Here is a 22,749-nt window from a genome sequence, read left to right as displayed (position 1 = left end):
ATTTACCCCTCACACACCACCACCAAAACAGATTAACTGGTCATTTCTCTCATTGCTGTTTGTAGGGCCTTCCTGTGCACAGATTGGCTGTCATGTTTGCTTGTAAAGTAAGTGATGGAGCTGTACAAAATGCTAGTTAGGCCACAGCTGGAATACTGTGTGTAGTTCTGGTCGCCACACTATAAGAAGGATGTGATTGCATTGGAGAGGGTGCAGAGGAGATTCACCAGGGTGTTACCTGGGCTGGAGCGCTTCAGCTATGAAGAGAGACTGGACAGGCTGGGGTTGTTTTCCTTAGAACAGAGAAGGCTGAGGGGGGACCTGATTGAGGTGTACAAAATTATGAGGGGCATAGATAGGGTGGATAGAAAGGAACTTTTCCCCTTAGTAGAGGGGTCAATAACCAGGGGGCATAGTTTCAAGGTAAGGGGCAGGAGGTTTAGAGGGGATTTGAAGAAAAACTTTTTCACCCAGAGGGTGGTTGGAATCTGGAACTCACTGTCTGAAAGGGTGGTAGAGGCAGGAACCCTCACAACATTCAAGAAGCATTTAGATGAGCACTTGAAACGCCATAGCATACAAGACTACGGACCAAATACTGGAAAATGGGATTAGAATAAACAGGGCTTGATGGTCGGCGTGGACATGATGGGCTGAAGGGCCTCTTTCTGTGCTGTATAACTCTATGACTCTATGAACATTAACAAAACCTCAAAAATAATTAATTCACTTTTAAGTGCTTTGGGATATCCTGAGAATGTAAAGGTGCCATCTAAATGCAAATGTTTTTTTAGGTTTCTTCTGTTGGAAGTTCCAGTACCCTTCATAATGAAATCAGATGCACCATTCAGCTGATTTCTACTGAACATTTTGTTGATGATTAACAGGGACACAGTTAATCAAAGGCATAATAATTGCCCTGCTATAATGCCTTATCATGGTCTTAAGTGTCTGGCCAAATGAAATGAATAACTGATCTTTTTTAGGTTGGTTAATCTGAGGGAGGGGTGCTGAATCAAGCTACAGAAAGAACTCCCTCCTGTTCTTCAAACAATGCCATTGGAACCTTCAACACCCATCTGATCCATCAAAACAGGCAGCTGGATATCAGTTTAATGTGTCGTGCCAAGTACAACACTAACGACACTGCAGCACCTCCTCAGTGGTACCGGTCCAGATTTTGCACCCAAGTCCTGGAATGGGATTCATATCCACGACCTTTTGACCCAGAGGGAGAGTGAGTGCAACCAACTTTTACTGACAACTACACAATGCTGGATTTAGAGCGAAAATTTAAATCTCATTAAAAATGTAAATGAGCTCCAGAATTTTTATACATTACAAACACTTAAAAAAATTATGCACTTTTATACATTTAAGAACTGAAATATTATTTACAATTATTTACATATTTTGATTATGTATATTCATGTCTGTTGCATTTTAGATATTGAGGACTATTATGTACCATTAAAATATTTATTGCTCAATGTAAATTAGACATAATGGCCCAGAAATTTGGGTCCCCACGCGTGAGTACGCACGGGGTACTCACACATAGGCCCAACGAAAGTGCCGGTTTCGTGCATGCACTGTGCAAGCGCGGGAAACCGGAACTTCTGTTCCCTTGAAAGAAGGGGTTCAGAGGTGGAACGCGTGCGCCGGAGAGGCAGCGCGTGCGCATTGAACTTACGTTTTTTTTCCAGGTTTCTCCAGGAGGGTAAGTCTCCAGGAGTTACACATGTAAAAAGCAGGCGCAAGGCCTGCTTTTAACAAGGTAAGTGGTGAATTAATTAAAATTAAAACATTTTTTCCACAGGTTTATTATTTTTAAATACTTTAAAGAAAGGTAAGTTTATTTTTAGCCCTGTTAGAAAATGTAATTAATTTTTTCGAAAATTTAAATTACTGCTTAAAATAGTTATTTTATGTAATTTATAGTTATTTTAAAAATGTGATGTTTTAAAAAAAAAATTATTTGAAGTTTTAGTGATGTTTTGGGGCTTATAGTATTTATAGTTTTGACAGCTCTGTCAATTTTATGAATGGGCATTTCCCTGCTACCATTGGCTCTCCATGGCCCACGTGATCCCAGGGGACGCATCGAACTAACTGCGCCCCTGGGATACGCAAGCACTGCGCGCCGGCAGCTGGAGGAGGCCCAGGATCGGAATCCCACGTGGGCCCACAGCTCAACGGCCGGCGCGCTAGGTAAGTGCAGGTCAGAGGCTTGCACCCGCGGGAAGCCTCCGACCCGAATTTCTGGGCCAATAATACATTTCTAGGTTTTAAAATATATTTCCATTTTATTTCCAAACATTTTCATTAAATATTTCCCCTCACTGGAGGAAAGCTGCTGTGCCAAATGATTAATATATAATGTTGACAACAGGTGAAATTAGCATTCCTTCAGCTTTGCATAGATATTACAATGAGCAACAGTCTTCTCTTCAGTATAAATTACAATAGGGCTTTTTGCAACAGTAACTGCACTGACCTGCATGCCAATAATGGCATAGATGAAAAACAACATAGCAATCAGGAGGCAGACATACGGTAATGCCTGCAAAAAGAAACACAAAGTAAGCAACTCTGGAAAAACATACACAAGAATCGATATCGCAGTAAACATTTGTATTTTCATTGCAGTATTAAATATACAATGCACTAGATTCTGCATCTTTATGTTAATGTTTTGATGTCTCTGCTCACTGAACAATTTGTTAGTTAAGTACTATAGTATGTTTTAATTAATCCAAGTCAACGGAACATTAGTAAATTCTCAGTTAACGCTGAGTTTCAATTTAACACCAGCTGTCTTGGCAGATACTTTTCTAGGATTTTCCTGGTGTGTTTTATGGCCATTAGTAAAATTCTTCTGGCACTCCACTAGCACAGGAACATAGTAACGGGCAATTTAATGGTGGGTTTTATTTTGCACCAGCAGCCGGGTGTTGCTTTTTTTTGTGAGGAATGTTGAAGACAAGTGAACGGTAATTCAAGCAAGCTTACTTCAGCCCCTGAAGAAGCCGCAAAATAGGAAAGAAGCACTTACTCGCTCAGTTGAAGAGCAACCTGAACATTTTAGCTGAACCACTGCTTGTACTTTTAGCCTCTTAAACTGTATATTCAGGTTCTCAAAGCTAGATGAGGGCCAAGTCAAAACTGCCAGGACTTCAATTAAAGCCATAAATCAACATTCTATTCGATCTTGATATAATGCGAGGGCTCTTTTAGTGAAAGGTTCTTTACAACAGTCTGTCCCCCTCAGTGGAATGCTCCTTTATCTTCATCGCTTTACGGGATACTCATCTGGTCAATATACAAATAAGATTAAATTCTGATTCACTTTTCCGTGACTAAATGCAAACATGCCAAAATATCAGAGGTACTAAATAAACGGCATTTCTTTTTAGTATTGCAGCTAATGTCAACATGCAGAAGGGACTTGACATTTTGCCTTCTATCTCAGTTGAAAAATATGCTTCTACCTGAATGGGTTTTTATCCAAGTCTACGGGTCTCCAATGGGCGGTGGGCTACACCCATAGTTTGATTATTTGTGCATTTAGTGAACTTTATTTAAAATTATTAGTTTTAATTAGAGAAATTTAATACCACCAGATATTTGACTTCATGGATAGCTTTGGGTTGCTGAGCTAGTGCATTAGGAGATAGTATAGTTACAGTCTAGCCTGACCAGGATCAGCTGCTCGCTTCTACTTCTATTTATGCTGCCTTGAGTTTCAATCTGTTCTGGGGCTCCTGCACAGTGATGATAGCTCATTGAGGTTTCGTTTGTGCTAATGAAGGTGACACAATGCCACCTGAAACAGTGACTTTTAATAATAGTCTAACTGAACCACTATTTCCTTTGTTTTCTCAAAATACTAGAATGTGAAATGTATATGACACACCATTATTTCACTGATTAACTTAACAAGTTTGAAGTGCTAGCTCCAAGTTCAACTTCTGTCCAACAACAACAAACGGTTGAAAGTTGTGTGAAATTTCCAAGTCACTTAAAAACAGCCATCGGCCATCATCTATTCTCGGTGCACCGGATAAAATTGCAACTATTAACCAATAGGTGGCACAATTACACCAGGAGGCTCATATCAACAAAGCAGAACAGCAATGACTGCCGCGCGTTTAAAAAACACAAATGATTAACCTCGGCAAATAGAATTACTGAGAATAGAACGATCCCGCCGTTGATCCCAACCTATTCCTGCTGTTATGTGGGCTTTAACACTGCCTATTTTAAATGCTCACTATCTGTGGGTGCATGGTGCATTGGCAGTTTACATCAGGTTATCATGATATTCTGAGACGCACCTTAAAAGACTGCACAAATGTCCAGAGCAAAATACGGATGGTATATCCCTGGCGGAGGAGCTTGATGAGACGCGCTGCTCGGAACAACCGCAGGAAGCTGAGATTGATAAAGTTATCCTGGTGAAAGCAGAGAGTTCAGGATATGGTAATAGTCAGCAACCAGAACCAAATCAGTACAGCAGTGGAGTTCATACTGCAATGAATCTTTTAAAGGAACACTCATAATGTAACATTTTATTTGTGACTTCTGTTCATTAATTGAAATTTGTGAATTTAATGAATAATTTATTATTTTCCAGCAGTTAATTGTAAACGAATAAACAACTTGATTAAAGATTTGTATTCTGTTCCCCTTGATTGGTTACAATTTGGACAAAAAACTTTCTTTTACAATTAAGGCCACCTAAAGACAATATTAAGAGCAATTTCCAGGATTAGAAAATTTACACTGAATGTATTATCGCTGCAGAAACACAGAAATACACATCGACAACAGGTATTGAGCATATTCCAATCCTAGGGGAAATGTAATGATCCCAATTGACATATGTAAATTAAGCTCTAACAGCATACTTAATATAATCTGGGATAGTTTTGACAATTTTACTCTCTAGTTTTGAAAGGCAGGATTTTTTCCGTCACTTATGAATAATCATACTGACATTAGACTTTATTTTGACTCCCGCTTTTGCCCTGGGACACAGGAAATGTCAATTTTGATTTCTGAAAGATGAATGTTTGAAGATCCAGTCCAGTCACTGCACCCCTGGAAAATTAAGACATTATAGTAATTTGAAATACAGGTCAATTCAAAACATCGAAATAGTTGCAGCTAATGAATGGTGCAAGGGTAAAACATGCATCTGCTCACTGATGTTTTTAAACACTCCATTACTATTCTGGTGCTAGGGATGATGCAGAATATTGTTGTGGCAAATTTAGATGCGAGAACACAGCCACTCGTTAAAAACGCTCAAAAATAACTGGTCGAAAACAGGTAGTGAATTCCAGCAATGTCACACGGGCTGTCCAACAGGGGCACCAGTTTGACTTACAATAGTATCCTGGATCCATGAAATCAAACAGATCCTGATGAAGTGTTGCCCTAAATTATCTGGAAAGGCTGATTTTTAGGAGAAGGGAGAACTATGGACTTGATGTTATCGTCCCTCACTGGCATGCAAACCTCAGTTGATCGAGCAATTCTGTGAATCTATGCGACTGTTCCAACCAATGGAGGTGTATGCCTGAAGGAGAAGGATTGACTTCCTTTGCAAAAATTGTTATGAACCCGACTCGTAGAAAATCACTTGTTAATCACAAAATAATTAAAAAGTCCAATCCACTACAAGCATCAGCTCCCCAGAGCCGACCGCTCCCCATCTCCCTGACGGTTAGTTGTCGTAGAATTGACGCTGTTTTTAATCACCTTCATGGAATTTTTCTACACATGTTCCTCGTTATCAGTTTCTAGTCTGCTTTTTGGGGGGCACCTAAAAATGTATTTCGAATTTGCAATCATAGAATTTTGAGCACAGAAGGAGGCCATTCGGCCCATTGCAGCTGTGCTGGCTCTCTGAAAGAACTGTCAACTTAATTGAATTTGCAAGCCCTTTTTTCCCTTATTAGTTTCAAGTCAGCGAATTGGTGGAAAATATAACTGATCACGAACACCATAACTATGCAGATTACCCGTTTTGCCTGCTAATGGACTTGGGTAGCTGCACATTTAAATTGTTTTATTAAAATCAGCTTATATACAATTGAGCATTTTCCAAGACAATGCCTCAATGCCACTGACTACCTGAGACTAACCTTCCTGTCGGCAAATGGGATTGATCTTTAAAGGCAAGACTCTTGATCAGAAGAGGTAGCTATTAAGTGTTTTACCATTGGACCAACCAGTCAACTACAAAAGGCAATGTCAAATTCCAAAGGGTTTTCTGGAGTGTTCCTTTCAAGGTAGTTTTATTACATCCTGTGAGTGTCAGAAGCCATCCAACAGAGTACCTATCTCATTCAACAGATTGAACTCCAGTCTTTAAAAGTGAATGATAACAATCAATGGGTAAAATTGGTTAAAACAAACTGATTGAGCTGTTACATGCTCAGATATCATTTTTCTTATACAGAAGTCCATGCTAACATGTACTGTACTTCTTCACTTGGCCCTCAGATAATATGGCCATTGAGCCCACAGGCAGACAATTTAAATCCAAAAAGATGATGCAGTTCAAATGCACTTAAACATACATTTAAAAAAAACTTTCCATGCATGAAGCATCTGTGACATAGAAGCAGTCGGATTTAAGCATGCACACTTTATTAACCCTCTCCTGCCCAGTCAGATCAATTGCAAGCTGAGGTTGTGACCAACAATTGGCATCGTACCATTCCCGAGATAAAAGCATCATTAATTCATAGGAGTAAACATTGTAGTTATACTGTCGGCTGGGCTCCACCGGGCTCCTCTAAATAAACTGATGCCTCAGAAATTCTTTTATTCGCTCTCAAAGCACCGAGTCCGAGACATCTTGTACTTTCATATCAGCATTCAGAGACATGCCGCACTATCCAAAAACTGATTTTATTTCTGAATGACATTACACAAAGAGGTCAACAGAAAGGAATTATTTGGCTGATGCATGGGGGACACTTTTGGATTATAGAATTAAATAGTCAGGTACATTGAGAAGACAATGGTTGTCAGTCTGAACTACTATTGCAACAACCTGGGAGAGAGACTGGACTGGAAATGGTTAAATAAATTACAAAACAAAAAAATTACAAACCACAATCATGCATATTTTATAAAATGAAGGAAAGGACTTCATCGCAATGAAAATTGTTGCAAGATTGCTTTGGTTCTTCCCATCTTAAATTAGATTCTACCTAAAGATTACTTCTCCACTAGAAACTAAATCCTGAGCATATCTAGGACAAAGGATTTTACAACTAAAAATCTCCCTGTTATTCCTGGGACACCAAACACACTTTTCCTTTATTCTAACTAGACTATTTTGATCCCCCAAAACTCTTAATTTGATTTAAAATTTGAATGATGAGTTTAAAACATGGTGAACATTTATTAAAACAGGCTGCCACTGGCTTAGAATTCTACTGTAAGACAAAGGTCAATCCAACAGAAATCAATCAGATCCAAACCAATGGCTTAGTTTTAATTAATTGCAATTGTAATGTATACAGGTTGTGCCTTTGATATTTAGTTGTTGTTTTACTTCTTTTTCTCTTCTGCACCATCCCCTATAAGTTGAGGCACATCACGACTCGATTCGAACAGAAGATCCATATAAGCAGTTTGAATCTTGCCAGTGATGCCTTTAATGACAGCTTGCTTCTCGGGAAACAGGTTTGGGTTTGACATGCTCTTTACAGTTCTCGTGTCTGCACATAGAGCTGACTTTTTGTTCAGTTATCAATGTTTGGGGTTGCTAATGGAAAGCTGAGAAAGAAGCCTGACTGAAGAATGCATCTAATGTTCACTTTCTCTGCTCTGCCCTTTCTACAGATTTAATTTTCTCTAGAGGGAGATCTCAGCATCCGGTAAAATTGTTCGGGTCCGATCCTGCAACGGACGGATGAGGGTATATTTTCACTGAATCCGTCATAGAGGAATCGGAGCAAGGGGGAGGCTGCAGTGAAGTGTTGGGTGCAACATTTTGTTTTCTCATCTTCAGAATGGGAGACTAACTGTTCTGTTCATTCTTGAGTAACATCGGGAAGTGGAGGGTCATGTATTCCTGATATCGGGATCTTGCACAGGGAAATACAATTCAATCTCGTAACTCTACACTTGAGTGGGGAATAGATTTCTCTGCATTTGCATTGGGGAATGTGAAATATAATTATGCATTCAGAGAAATGTGTGACTGGAATAAAAATGGTATCTAATGGTTACAGCTGACTTAACACTAATTTCACTAAATGTCAAATGTGTTAATCACCCCATTAGAGACAAGAAAATAGTGTCACTCCTGGAACAAAATAGCATCATCAAATAACTGGACCAGAAGATAAATCTGATTGACACAGAACATGTTAGATTGTGCAGAGGTGTGGTGGTGGTGGCAGGGGGTGGGGGGAGGAGGGGGGGGTTGTATTACACTCATCAAACACTTGTCAGTCTCTCCCTTTTAAATGAGCCAGGACCCAAAGAGTAGTTTCATAATGATCTCTGGTTCCCTAGCAGGAGAATGGACCCGTGTAATTACTGTGTATGGGCCCTAGAGCAAAGCCCCCAGCTTCTTTGGGGAACTGGATATTTTGTTAGCGGATTGAAGCAATGTAGGATTCCTGCCTGGTGCACATCCTTCATTATTCCATGAAATGCCTGAAGAACTTCTAAAAAGTCAGATTTTATTTTTTGCCTCAATGGACAAGAAAACTGCCATCTCCAAGTAAAGGGAGCTCAAGGGTAGAATTGTCTCATTAGGTGTTGTAGTATACTCATCATTATCAGGGAAGGAAAAAAAAACACACCAAGAGCTTGTTACTCTTAAGGTGAGCCTGAGATCCAACTAGCTAATAATGCTGAGGACCCACTGAGCTTCACTAAGCAGCATTAATGCAGTCTGGTAGTCATCGGCCATCAGTTCCTATGTCTTTCAGTCAGTGGTTGGGTTATTATGGGATGGAATTACTGGGGGCTGTCTTGACTTGTGATTTGCTCTTTCATCAAAGACGTGGACTCCACTCTTGGCTTTCTTCCAAAGATGTGGGTGAGCAACCCAGCTCGCCAGCATGACTAAAGGCATTTTTCTCTTTGACAGAAACATGATTTAGTTTGATGATACTACAGGTCTTAGGATGGACAGCCCTGCCTCAGTATGCCCTCACCTTTATCAGTTATTATCAGTGACTTGTGCTCTTGAGTTACAAGAGAAGAGAGACATTAGGTTGCCCCCTCTCGTAATATTACTTTGCATCCATTTTATCTCGATTTAACCTACTTTTCTCCCTCTTAACAAGGCTGAAGACTGAATAGATATGATAAATATGGTGTCACGGCTATTTCTCTCTGACTGAGATTTTCTTTTTAATTGAAACATGGTTGATCAATATTTCTGAAATTTGCCTGAGATAATTTACTTGCTCTGAATTGAGCAATCCTGCTGATGGCAAATGCTAACGATAAGCATTCCAAATCATACTTTCAATTTTAAAAGCCATAGTTAGGCCAAATTTGAAGCACTTAAGCTCATTTGAATTTTTTAAAATGTGTTTCTCTACATTTTTTTGCAGCAATTTTCTTTCAGTAGCCAGTACAGATAAATACCATCAGGGGAGCTATCTGGGAAGAATGATTGTGTGAGAGAGCGGGATTAAAGTGAATAAGTGAAGCAATACAATCATTCAAACTCCCTGGTTAATGAATAGATCTGCACTAATGCTTCTCACACTGGCAGACTCAGCACCTCCTCCAACCCAATCCCATCAATAAAATCTTTGCAACTATTAAAAAACAAACCAATTTATTTAAAATTAACACAAAAAAGTTACTCTTAATTCTGAGTATATAAGGACACTAAGGGAGAACTATTTGTTATTATTTGTTATTATTAGTGAGAAGGTCCAAGTATAAAGCAGGAGGAAAATACATTTATTCCATTTTCTATCTTGTTCCTTTCTCAGTGTCTTTCCTCTATCCCTTCCCTTTTTGTTTCATTTCTATTTCTTTAAAAGTTTTCAACCTGAAACTATTATTAAAATTAGAGAATGAAGCTTCAGGTAGCACTTCAAAGTCTCCGAGGTAGCTTACGCCCGCGTTTGTCACTAGCTTGGATAAGAACAAAAACCGGTTTGGACAGCTGAAGAGCGGATACCATACACTCTTGCACATCAGAACACAGCAGAGCCAGACACAATGGACAAGCTTCACCTCTTACTGTTTGCATGCACCGAGTAACAAGAAAAGCAAATTAAAAAAGCAAACCAATTTCAATCAAAAGATTTCTTAAATTGATGGAAACCAACCAGTTGCTACATGTTGATGTTGTTCATGGATGATTGATGTTGGCAGTATGCAAAGAAAGATTTTTTTTGGGGGGGAGGGAGCAGCAGGTGTACAACATACAGACGGATACATGGGTTGTCATATTGTGTGTTGATTGGATGACGTGATTCAGCAGACCGTTGGAGAAAATAAGGAACAAAAAACAAGAGGAAATGAGAAATCAGATGAGCAAATTCAAACTCAGTAAAAAAAAAAACACCATCACATGAATCATATTACAATCCAGCAAATCAGTGTTACAACTCATGACATTTAAAGTGATGCTAAAAAGATAATCTTGTAGTAAACCAGAATGCGGGCTCATTGCAGATTTACCAGGAAGAAATCAATCCAAAAATAAGGAGCAACAATTTTTATTCAACTCGTGGTGACCTCAGAAGTTGAATAGCAATTTTACAGTCGAATAATCATGTCACATATAACTCAAAAGGTTTAAATATCCTATGCTATCAGGTTTTAACAATTTATAGCAGTTACAAGCACATCAATAAAATGCTTTTTATTAAAGTGCTAGGATCCTCATTGCTTATTTCTTATCCAGGTAATCACAACATTTAATTTTACTGCACTGGAGGTCACTTTAAATCATTAACCCCTAGTACAACCTGGTCATCTTTTTGAGTAATATATTTTACTTCACAAATACTGAAGGGTAAATTTTACAGTGCGCTGTTACTGATGCAAAGTCTCGTTCAATGGCAGCACAGGTCAGAGATCGGGCACATAGGTCGACATGCCCAATTTGCCGGCGATCAACTTTAATCACTGGTAAACCAGAAAGCACAGCAAACGGGTCACTCTGAGCGCCATGCCCGATTCTTCAATCTGCCTTCCTGTCGAGTGAGGCTCAGCTCCTGAAACGAGCCCCATAAAATTCACCCTGCGGCAAGCTCAACCATTACAATCTATTTTAGTGAAAGGTGAAATAAAGAGGGGAGGTGGAAACCCACCTGAAGGGCAAGTTCCATGGGGCAGTGTTATCCAGCAGCCTCTACCGGAAATGCATGTGTATGACCATCAGGTGACAACAGGATCAGCCTTGACGGTGATGGCGCCACAGTCAAATAGCATGCCAATAATCACTGCCCAGGGTCAAACATGAACAATGGCAAGTTGGATATGGTCTTGCAGGCCTACTGATGCCAAGGAACTGTACCCCAGCTCTAGTCAGTAGCTTCAGGAGAGGAAGGGATTTTTTTTTAGTTCAAAGACAATGTTCAAAGTATCCCTCAGCTGAAGTGGTTGTAAATTTGAAGGAGAGTAAAAGAAGATAATCTCATTTTAACCTGTTCCCACTAACTGAGAGTAATGAATGATTATTCGAGGTAATCTAGAATTGTGGCTCCTAAATAAATACACTCAAACAAATAAAAATTACAATTGATGCTTTTTGATTGCATGAATACAAATGTACTGTTAATTAATCCGAGCTAAATAATAAACAATAAAAACTACATGTAGATAGGATGTGTTATAATGAATCCGAAATTATTCTAGCTTGAAGTGTCACTTTAATGCATCTTATCAGAAACTATTTAATAGCTTAAACGCCGCACACATCAGCCAGATGTGTCACCGGTGCACATCTAAATACGTTTCACATTCTCCAGAAATTCCAAGACACACTTGTCTGAAAAGTTCAATTTAATTCCAAGTTATGATTTCTGAGGGACTGCATTTGTTCTCATTTAAAATCCAAATGCTTGAAGATGAATATTAACAATTTTACTTGTTAAAGATAAGAAAACCACCAATAGTGGAATCAGCAAAAAGAGAGAAACTACTCAGCCAGCTAGGCCAATATCTGAACGTGAAGGGTCCCTGCCAAAACATAACCCACCTGTCTCTTTCAGGGGCTGACCAGCCAGGAGTATTTCCAGAAATTCTGACTTTCTTTTCTTTTCTTTTGTAAGTTATTACTTTGTATTTTTTTCTCTTCAGCTTTTTTTCCCCCGTGCCATGCACGGCTCCCCAGTGGCCAGGTCAGGCAGACGTCCATGCCAGTCTCTAACTGGTTGCCAGACGGCACAGCATGAATGTGCCACGGAGGGACTGACTCTCCAGCATCCCCTCCTAGAGGGAATACTTGTATTGTGAATCACTCTGCCAGGTCGCTGGGGGAAACAGTGACCTGCAAATCTGTTACCTTGTAGGAGAAATCATAGTTTTGATGTTCTCACTGCAGCCTCATGGCGATCCCTGCCCTCCCAAGTCTGGAACCTCAACATCTCTCTCAACTTAAGTCCAACATGCAGTACACGCGTAGGATACAAATTTATCATGAAATCAACTCGTGCAAGGTAAGTCTTCCAGTGTTTTTAAGAGAACTCATTGTCAGATGTATGGTACGGTAGCATAGTGGTTATGTTACTGGACTAGTAATCCAGAGGCCTGGGCTAATGATCCAGAGACGTGAGTTCAAATCCCACCACGGCAGCTGGGGAATTTAAATTCAGTTAATTAAATAAATCTGGAATTTTAAAGAAAAGCTAGTTTCAATAACTACCGGATTGTCATAAAACCCAATTTGGTTCACTAATGTCCTTTACGGAAGGAAACCTGCTGTCCTTACCTGGTCCGGCCTATATGTGACTCCAGACCCACAGCAATGTGGTTGACTCTGAACTGTCCTCTGAAATGGCCCAGCAAACCATTCAGTTCTCTTCAAGGCGGCAGCTCGCAACCACCTTCTCAAGGGCAATTAGGAATGGGCAATAAATGCTGGCCACATCCCATGAATGAATTTTTAAAAAACCGACTGAACGGACCAAGTTTTTCTTGCTGTATAAAAAAATGATGTGGCTATGACCATTAAAAAAAGCATTCAGTGGCAAAACGTCAGAGGCAGATCAACTCAAGTGTGCAGCATTTGGGAGATATCGGGCTCCAAGTCAAGAGGTCAGCGAGCAAGATCACAAAAAAAGGACAGACGAGGGAAGCCAGTTATCTGCCAGGGTGGGCGGGCTTGCTATGCCCCGTCTCATTTCATCACAATGGAACTTAAATGTTTAGGTTCTCATCGCTGTTACTCTACACTGAAGACCATTCCACAGACTTTGAAATTCAGTATCGGCCAAGGACATATCAGGACGTGGCTGACACTTTTGGACAGCTCCCAGTTGGCAACCAGTACCAAAAGAAATGATGCCAATGCATATTGACCTGTTTATACAAACATACTGACAAACCTTTGTAGCTGATGCCAACTAAACAATTCCCTGGTGAGTCCAAGCCCAGGAATGGCTCATTATAAAAGTGCATTAACATGAAAACTAAGGTATCTCCAACAAGGTAGAAGATTTACACATGGCAGGTACATTATATTGGAAGTACTGCGTCTATAACATCGCTTTCAAAACATTTGTAATTTTAAATAAATCGCAGTTGTGGAAAGTTATTTTTAAAAAATCATTCAATTTTTATTAAACCATGGCAACAACACACTGCGTTCGTTGTTCATACTGTGAAAGTGAAATTCACCATAGGCAAGCTAAAAACAAGACCTCTCTTAAACAAGGGGTGAAATTGCAACTATGAAAAATGTGAAGGTAGAAATTAGTGTTGAAACTGTCGATGGAAAAACTTCGAACGTGATTCTATCAAATTCTTCTGCACATTATTTTAACAAAGGTATCATCCCATTTATAATCAGCAGGTAAATGCCTCAGTTAAAATAGTAGATAGAGGAATGTCACAGAAACATGCGAAGCACCTGATCTCGAATACCACCAACAATAATTTCTAGCATATCATTTTTCATCTCTTTTGGTGCCAGCTTTTTCATTGAAGTGAACGATAGCCATGCTGTGGATTAGAACATCGACAGCATCAAGTCCTCTTAAGGTTGTTCCAGTGAGTTACTTTCTATCAATTTGAAACAGCACAAAGTCCACTTACCATTGTTCCAAAGAACGGGCCAAAACCCAATCTCTGTAGAGCGCCTCGTTCACCATTTCCATTCTGTGTCGCTCTCTCTGAGGAAGACTGCAGAATGGGTGCCACCTAAAGCCAAATTGTGGGTGATTTTGTGCTGTGGGCTCCCATTCAATTAAACTCCGGGTCGAAACTGCCCGATCTGATATCATAACCCTCAGAAGTGAGAATGAATGCGACCTCCATCTGTCACCATCTGTCTTGCTGGATCCAATCCCAAGTGCCCAGAAGTGAAAGGATGTTTTACTATTTTAATTACAATTTTTCCCAATCTGTTGCCTCACAGAGTGGAGTAGGCAGGAGTGCTGACTTTGCCACAATCAATTTGTCCAGTTCCATTCCATGCTCATGGCAATGGGGAGGGGATGGGGAGGAAGAAGAGCTGGGAAAGAGGGTGAACCAGAAGGAAGAGACTTCACACTTTTCCTATCAGAATTTCCACCAGAGCTAGTTCTACCAGCCCAGCTAATGGCCCAGAAATTCGGGTCCCAATGCGTGAGTACGCACGGGGTACTCACGCGTAGGCCCAACGGAAGTGCCGGTTACGTGCATGCACTGCGCATGCGCGGGAAACCGGCACGTCTGTTCCCCTGAAAGAAGGGGTTCAGTGGTCGAACGCGTGCTCCGGAGAGGCAGCGCGTGCGCATCGAACTTATGTTTTTTTTGCAGGTTTCTCCAGGAGGGTAAGTCTCCAGCAGTTACACTTTTAAAAAGCAGGTGCAAGGCCTGCTTTTAACAAGGTAAGTGGTGAATTAATTAAAATTAAAAAAAAAATTCCAAAGTTTATTATTTTTAAATACTTTAAAGAAAGGTAAGTTGATTTTTAGCCCCGTTAGAAAATGTAATTAATTTTTTCAAAAATTTAAATTATTGTTTAAAATAGTTATTTCATGTAATTTATAGTTATTTTAAAAATGTGATGTTTTGTTTTTAATTTATTTGAAGTTTTAGTGATGTTTTGGGGCTTATAGTATTTATAGGTTTGACAGCTCTTCCTGTCAAACTTATGAATGAAGCATTCCCTGCTACCATTGGCTCTCCATGGCCCACATGATCCCAGGGGACGCATCGAACTAACTGCGCCCCTGGGATACGCAAGCACTGCGCGCCGGCAGCTGGAGGAGGCCTAGGATCGGAATCCCACGCTGGCCCACAGCTCAACGGCCGGCGCGCTGGGGTAAGTGCAGGTCGGGGGGGCTTGCACCCGCGGGAAGCCTCCGACCTGAATTTCTGGGCCATTATTTAAATTTTTTGTTTGATGGTTAGTGGATTCAAGGCCAAGCAAGCCCTGGAAAGTATGTCTGCAATCACAACTGTTTGATGCGAGCTTCATAGTACAGCCCCCTCCCTGTATGAAGAACAGCCCCCTCCCTGTATGAAGAACATCTGTTGCAGTGCAAGTAATAGAATTCAACAAATCCCTCTTCATGTAAATTCAAGTGACCCAAAACTGTGAATCTGGTGCTTTATCACTGGTTCCAAAAGAAAATTCAAATGCAGACAGTGTAAGAAACCAGTTCAATGTTACACTTCACCTCAATCATTGGAGGGCCAGCAGGTTTTCAAACAATGGCTTGATTTAGGGCAGATATACTTACCGCCAGCTCAGTGACTAAAATATCAGTTATACTTCCCAGTACAGTTACAAAGTCAAACACATTCCATGCATCACGGAAGTAATTCTAAACAAAAAAAAAAAGGGAAAATCAGCATCAGCTTGCCATCGAATAAACCTCAATCTTTGCACCAGTTCACATAGAATTAGCTGACAGTTCATGTATGCTAACCCAACTTATGTTGCTGCGAAGTAGTTTCAGCATCGCTTCCAACACAAATTGTGCAGTGTGAAAGTTAAATAAGCCTGTACTTTGGTATGAGGTGCAACATCACCAGCAGGAGGCAGTCTCATGCCATACTTGCTGCAGTACAAAAAGTTCATAAAAGCCTTCAAATGGACCATCCTGAAACTTTTTTGTTACAATAAAGTTTTGGGACAGGCAGATGTTTGTCAACATTCAACTTTAACCAGATGCCAGTGAGTGGACCTCTTTGCATGTATTCAAGGACACATGCATAGCTCTCCAGTTTCCCTGGGAAGACTGTTTCACAGAAGTTGGCAATAGAACTTGGGGTCTTCCAACCTCTTGTTGCTTCCTGCTAGTACCAATCTCAGATGAGTACCTATACTATTGCGACACCCTGTTGAAAATGATACAAAATACTGCTTCCATTACAATTTCTTTTGAACTACATGAAGCTTTTCTTCATTTCTTGGCATTCCATGGTCACGTTAATTTATGAAAGCATTTATGAATCATCAAATTAAAGAAACATAACCACCAGAAATAGTAATACAATGCTTAATGCCGTTGGCAAAAATTATATTTATAAAAGAAAATGCATCAAGAAGCTTTCAGATTAAAGATTGAGAAAGATCTGCCAGTTATCAATAGAATGGTTTTACACTGCATTTATCAAGTGCTTTATCATATCTTTCAGAAACATCCCAAAGAGCTTTTCATAAAATCAAATGACTTTGAAGTGTTGCTATGTGGGCAAACGAGACAGTCACTATCTACACAGCAGATCCCATGAGCAGCAATTGTTTTGGTGCAATTAGTTGAGGGAGGAATATAATCTTTAAATAGGACTATGAGATCTTTTGGTCCATCCAAACAGGCAGTATATCCAAAGGACAAGGATTCCAATAGCATCAGGTTAGATCAGGTTCTGAAGTGGGACTGAAAGCCACATCCTGCTGACTCAGAGGTGAGAGTGATACCAACTAATCCATGCACTGATTACGGATGTACTTAGATATGTGCAGGTCTTTGTGAAGCTGCAGCGTTTGACTGACTATATGAACATACATATTTTATACACTCAAATAGACAAAATTAATTTGAATCAATATACCGCAGTACAATTTGTTTGTAGGTTGAATTGAAATATAACATACCAGAATACCAAAGGCAATAAGCTTCAGCACACACTCCATGGAGAACAGAAATGTGAATAATATGTTCAGGTACTGCAACATTCTGTCATATGGATCTGGAGCATTATAGAACTATATAAAATATATTAAAAAAAAACAAGGATCAGTACCAGTCCTTTGGAGAATGTCAACAACAAAGCCAACAAGGCTACAATTTTCCATACATGGAATGAAATAATTTCCTGCCCAGAACAGAGGGTCTATTTGTTTCACATAAACACAGCTATACTGAGGATTTGAGAAAATTGATTCATGCTGCAGGTTGATTGTTCAAATCCAGAAGTGCATTATTCATCGATATCCGTATGAAACATTCATAGGCATGCAATTCATCCTCATATACAAGCTGCTGTTGACTGCTCCTCTCTCGTTTCAAGCATCAACTAGTGATGCCCTATCAACAGCTTCCCATTCAGCCAGTGCTTCACAAGTTTGACATACGTACTTGGGTCAATAGGTTTTCCCAACACGCAATGTTAATCTTTCAATCACCAGTGGGATTTAAATGAATGCCAGCTGTTTTTCCTACAGCATATTACAAACCTAATGCTGTCACTTCATGGGTGGCTGCCGTATTTGTGTTTCATATTAAATATCCCACACTGCACAAAAATCTGTGAAACAGACCAATTAAATGGCCTGCAATTTCTGATTAATTGCTAAAGCACAGCACTGTAGGACTACATATTCCTGTGTGGTTCGATATGGATGTGTGTTATCCGATGCACCACTGTGCATCTTAATTGCCCCTCTATTATATGACATGAAGCCATTATTAATCACTGTATGTAAAGCAGTCAGCTGATCAGAAATATTTCAACAGACACACCCCAAACAGACTCATACTCCATCCCAAAAGCAAAATGCTGCCGATACTGGAAATCTGAAATAAATACTCAGCAGGTCAGGCAGCATCTGTGGAGAGAGAAACAGAGTAAACATTTCAGGTCGGCGACCTTTCGTTAACTCTTGTTTCTCTCTCCACAGATGCTGCCTGACCCGCCGAGTATTTCCAGCATTTTCTGTTTCTACTTCATACTCAATCCCATCCTGGTGTGATGAGACATACTGAAGAAATAGTTGCCATACTTAGACATCTCTCAGATAATAAAATGCCAATTTAAAAATAGATTATTGGGTAATAATGATAGTCTAATCTATTTTTTTTTGAATGTTTAATCATTGTTTAATGATCGACTCGGCTGTCAATCATTTGTTTACCAGTTATCTTGCAATTCAGGTTTTTTTTTTTTTTACTGATTGTTCCACTGGGGGCATGACAAAAATTAGTGCTGCTGATTTATTTTATTTTATTTTAATTCCCTCAAGGCAGTCTGCTGAACATTAGTAGTGGCTTTCATTACACTGACCATACGCTGGTAATAAACCACACATTTCCTCTCAATAAATGTACAGATAAATGTCATCGAATTATTAATTCTTCGAGATGAACGTCAACATACATCAGTAGTATGAAGTGATCTATCAACAGCAGCCGTGCTGTTCACAAAACAGCTTAAAATTAAATAAAACTAACAACCAATTTAACTAGACACGTTATAAAACGTAACAGATTGCTTCAATCTGATTTCAGGGTTCAGATGACAGTTATAAACAGCTTCATTATCACACTTTATGACATAATAGGAACTCCTGAATCCGATTACTGTCCTGCAATCAGTCCCAAATCTTATTATGGTCATATGGTTATAAATTTTAACCATATAAATGTATGATAACCACAGGTCTAACAGACTAGTGCACAAGCCACCAGTGACTTGTAAATGCTAAATTTTTAGCTTAAAAAAGTGATCATTTCCATTTGTCTGGGAGGGATCCTCAGTGATGAAACCTGCACTTGGACTAAAAAAAAGCTCAGGTAATTTTGACTTTGGGCGATATCGATTCAGCCACCTGTTACGCATCTCTCCCGATTTTTATTCCTGTTGAAGATGCATAACCAGTGCCTGATCCGACATCGCCCGGTTTACATTATCGCCCAAAGTCAGAATTACCCCCACCCCCACTGTTGCTCGGGATCTGGGTCAAAATCCTGGAACTCCCTCCCTAACAGCACTGTGGGATTACCTTCACCACTCGGACTGCAGCGGTTCAAGAAAGCAGCTCACCACCACCTTCTCGAGGGCAATTAGGGATGGGCAATAAATGCTGGCCTTGCCAGCGATGCCCACATCCCATAAAAACTAATTTTTAAAAATTGCCCGCTTGTGCAGTAAACAACTATTTCAGGCATTTTCAATTTACGCTAAAAAGAAAACTGGATCTGGAGCTCATGAAAATAAAAGATCAGGTTGCATAACGACAACTAAAATGCCAAATTACAGACAATCGGGAGTTCCTTAAAACAGAGGAATTTGGCTGTGTCACTGAAAATTGCAGAAGTAAAATCACTAGTTGTGTTTAAGGTGCAGTAATTAATGACATGAGAATTGCCCCAGTTTTGTAGATTGATGGCTGATGCACCTTACCTTCATCATCAGCACTACAGTATTGATTGCGATCATGGCCATTATAAAATATTCAAAAGGAGGGGAGACCACAAATCTCCACATCTTGTACTGAAAAGTTTGCTTGTTCTGTGGCATGTAGCGAGTAAGCGGCTTGGCACTTATAGCAAAATCAATACAGGCCCTCTGGAAGAGAAAAGCCAATGTGTCTAAATTAGACAAGGCTACCATCAGAGGCCCATTTTGTTTGGATGAATTTTTGGCTTGCAACGTTTGTAGGGCAATCCAAAGATTACATTATATTCAGGTATGAAACTTAAATAAATCCTCAGACAGTAACTTTCAACAAGAGAGCAATATTAATTGACATAATAGAAATAAGAAAACGATGAACATTTGTGCAGCAACTGTACTAGTTTCAATGTATTTCACATAGGCTAATTCAAAACTAATTCCTTGTATTGAGCCACTAAATATGGAATTAATCACAAACGTGAGGAGAAATGACAAAACTCACAGGCAACTAGCATTTGTGAATTTCTGGCTCATTTCACACTTGAAAACTCTTATTTTCATTCTCCAGTCACCCTGCATTTACTCTATCATCAGAGTACACTCTCCGTTTTCTCACCCTCTAATCACAGTGCACTTTCTGTACGACACATATGCTCTTTATCCCCATATAATCTAATTGCCCCCTAGTCATTGTCTCTGCCCCTAGTTTACAGTTCTTTCTCCATCCCATAGTCAGCTTCTATCTTGTATTCAGTCCCTGCATCTACTTCCTAAACACCGTGTGCTCTCTGTCCTATATTTATGCTTTCTGCCCCTATACACACTCAGCAATCCCTATTCACTATCACTAGTCATCATTTATAGTTTTCTCTCTCTATTCCATATTCAGCCTTTGAGCCGTATCCTTTTATGGTATCCACCTCTTTATCACTGTACACAATGCTCCCAGTATCTGCTCTCTAAATAGGTCAGCCCTTTGGTGATTTTGCTTTTGAGAGCTTTCGAAATGAATAATTTAAATATTATAACTTGCCAAAGTAATTGATTGGAACAATGCTTATGATAAAGGTAACAAGTACGATACAAAAAAAGATTGTCAACTATCATATAGCTGATATGAGTGGACGCACTTGGTGAAAAGTAAGAAATCAGACCAGGGTATAATCTTGCCCTAATATTCTGCCAGCCAGTTTGGGGCCATGATAGCATTATGATTACTGTGAGCCTGTGATTAATGGGGAGTGGATGAAATGATCTCAATCTTATTTCACTTTGAGTGTGCAGAGTCAGAGGAAAGAATTTGCTATCCATTTATCTGGGTTAGTTTTGACCTTTAGCTTCAGAGGTGATAAGCAGCCCTCAAGGAAATTTAGAAAATGAGTCATGAACAAATGAGTCAGCAGTTGGTAAAGTTTTGATGCATACCTCATTTTTCTCCAGACTGCACTCCGACATCACCTTATCACCCTGCTCCTGGAATGTAATGATAATCAGAGCAACAAAAATATTCACAAAGAAAAATGGAAACACAACAAAGTACACAACATAAAATATGGACATTTCCATGCGGTAGCTCGGGCTGGGTCCCTGTTCTTCTTCTGTAGCATCCACCGAGTGTTTTAAAACTCTGAGGAAGAGAGAACAGAAACTGTATGAGGTTAATTTACAGTCGGGAGTGGACAACTAAACTAAACAAGTGGGACACTTGTAACTCAAAAACTGCAAGGTAGGAGTTATTCAGAATGTCCACGAAGAACATAAACCTTCTACTCCGAGTTCCCAATGTATTTATTCAACATGTTGCAATAGTTATTTTAAAATTATACTTTTAATTGTTTGATGATGCCTTTTAAATTCTCATAATGTAAATAAGCATGACAATGTCACAATAAATTCATGTTTTTAGAGTGAACCTATTCCCTTTAACACTGTACAACAACAACATGTATTTATATAGTGCCTTTAATGCAGTAAAACATCCTAAGGGGCTTCACAGGGGCGTTATCAAAAAATATTTGACACCGAGCTACATAAGGAGATATTAGGGCAGAAGCTTGGTCAAAGAAGTAGGTTTTAATGAATATCTTAAAGGAGGAAAGATAGGTAGAGAGCTGGAGAGGTTTCAGGAGGGAATTCCAGAGCTTAGGGCCTTGGTAGCTGAAGGCACAGCCGCCAATGGTGAAGCGATTTAAATCAGGGATGGTCAAGAGGCCAGAATTGGAGGAGCGCAGATATTTCAGGGGGTTGCGGGGCTGAAGGAGATTACAGAGCTAGGGAGGGGCAAGGCCATGGAGGGATCTGAAAACAAGGATGAGAATTTTAAAACTGAGACTTTGCTTAGCTGGAAGCCAATGTAGGTCAGCGAGCACAGTGGTGATGGGTGAACGGGACTTGGTGCGAGTTAGGACATGGGCAGCAGAGTTTTGGATGACTTCGAGTTTACGGAGAGTTGAATGTGGGAGGCCAGGAGTCCATTGGAATAGTCAAGTCTAGACGTAACAAAGGCATGGATGAAGCTTTCAGCAGCAGATGAGCTGAGACAGGGGCGGAGTCAAGCGAAGTTACGGAGGTGGAAATAGGCGGTCTTAGTGATGTGGTCGGAAGCTCACTTCGGATTCAAATATCACACCAAGGTTGGGAACAGTCTGGTTCAGTCTCAGACAGTTGCCAGGGAGAGAGATGGAGTCGGAGGTTAGGCAACAGAGTTTGTGGCTGGGACAGAAGACAATGGCTTCGGTCGTCCCAATAGTTTGTTGGAGAAAATTTCTGCTCATCCAGAACTGGATGTCGGACAAGCAGTCTGACAAAGACAGTGGAGGGGTCGAGAGAGGTATTTGAGGTAAAGCTGGTGTGTCTTCTGCATACATGTGGAAACTGACACTGTTTTCAGATGATGGACATCTCGTATGTTGTATGCAAATTACTTGTTTTGTATATTGTCTAGCTATAAATAAATAAATATGA

General features: G+C 39.9%; 1 protein-coding gene across 1 annotated transcript in view; it reads right to left on the bottom strand.

Annotated features, from left to right (window-relative positions):
• Positions 1 to 22,749, bottom strand: part of cacna1ba (calcium channel, voltage-dependent, N type, alpha 1B subunit, a) — an 820,126-nt gene that overhangs the window by 94,591 nt on the left and 702,786 nt on the right. Inside the window, exons 31-36 of the mRNA XM_085965795.1 lie at positions 21,211 to 21,412; positions 19,792 to 19,956; positions 17,264 to 17,374; positions 15,903 to 15,986; positions 4,338 to 4,454; positions 2,498 to 2,563 (exon numbers count right to left, since the gene is read on the bottom strand). Of these exons, the coding sequence (XP_085821921.1) occupies positions 2,498 to 2,563; positions 4,338 to 4,454; positions 15,903 to 15,986; positions 17,264 to 17,374; positions 19,792 to 19,956; positions 21,211 to 21,412 (745 nt within the window). The remainder of the gene's footprint in view (positions 1 to 2,497; positions 2,564 to 4,337; positions 4,455 to 15,902; positions 15,987 to 17,263; positions 17,375 to 19,791; positions 19,957 to 21,210; positions 21,413 to 22,749) is intronic.

Source organism: Somniosus microcephalus, chromosome 23 (genome assembly GCF_052327205.1).
Source record: "Somniosus microcephalus isolate GS21.2 chromosome 23, FLI_Smic_1.0, whole genome shotgun sequence".
NCBI lineage: Eukaryota > Metazoa > Chordata > Chondrichthyes > Squaliformes > Somniosidae > Somniosus > Somniosus microcephalus.
Note: the sequence above shows the minus strand (reverse complement) of the source record. Positions and strands in the feature narration are given on the sequence as shown.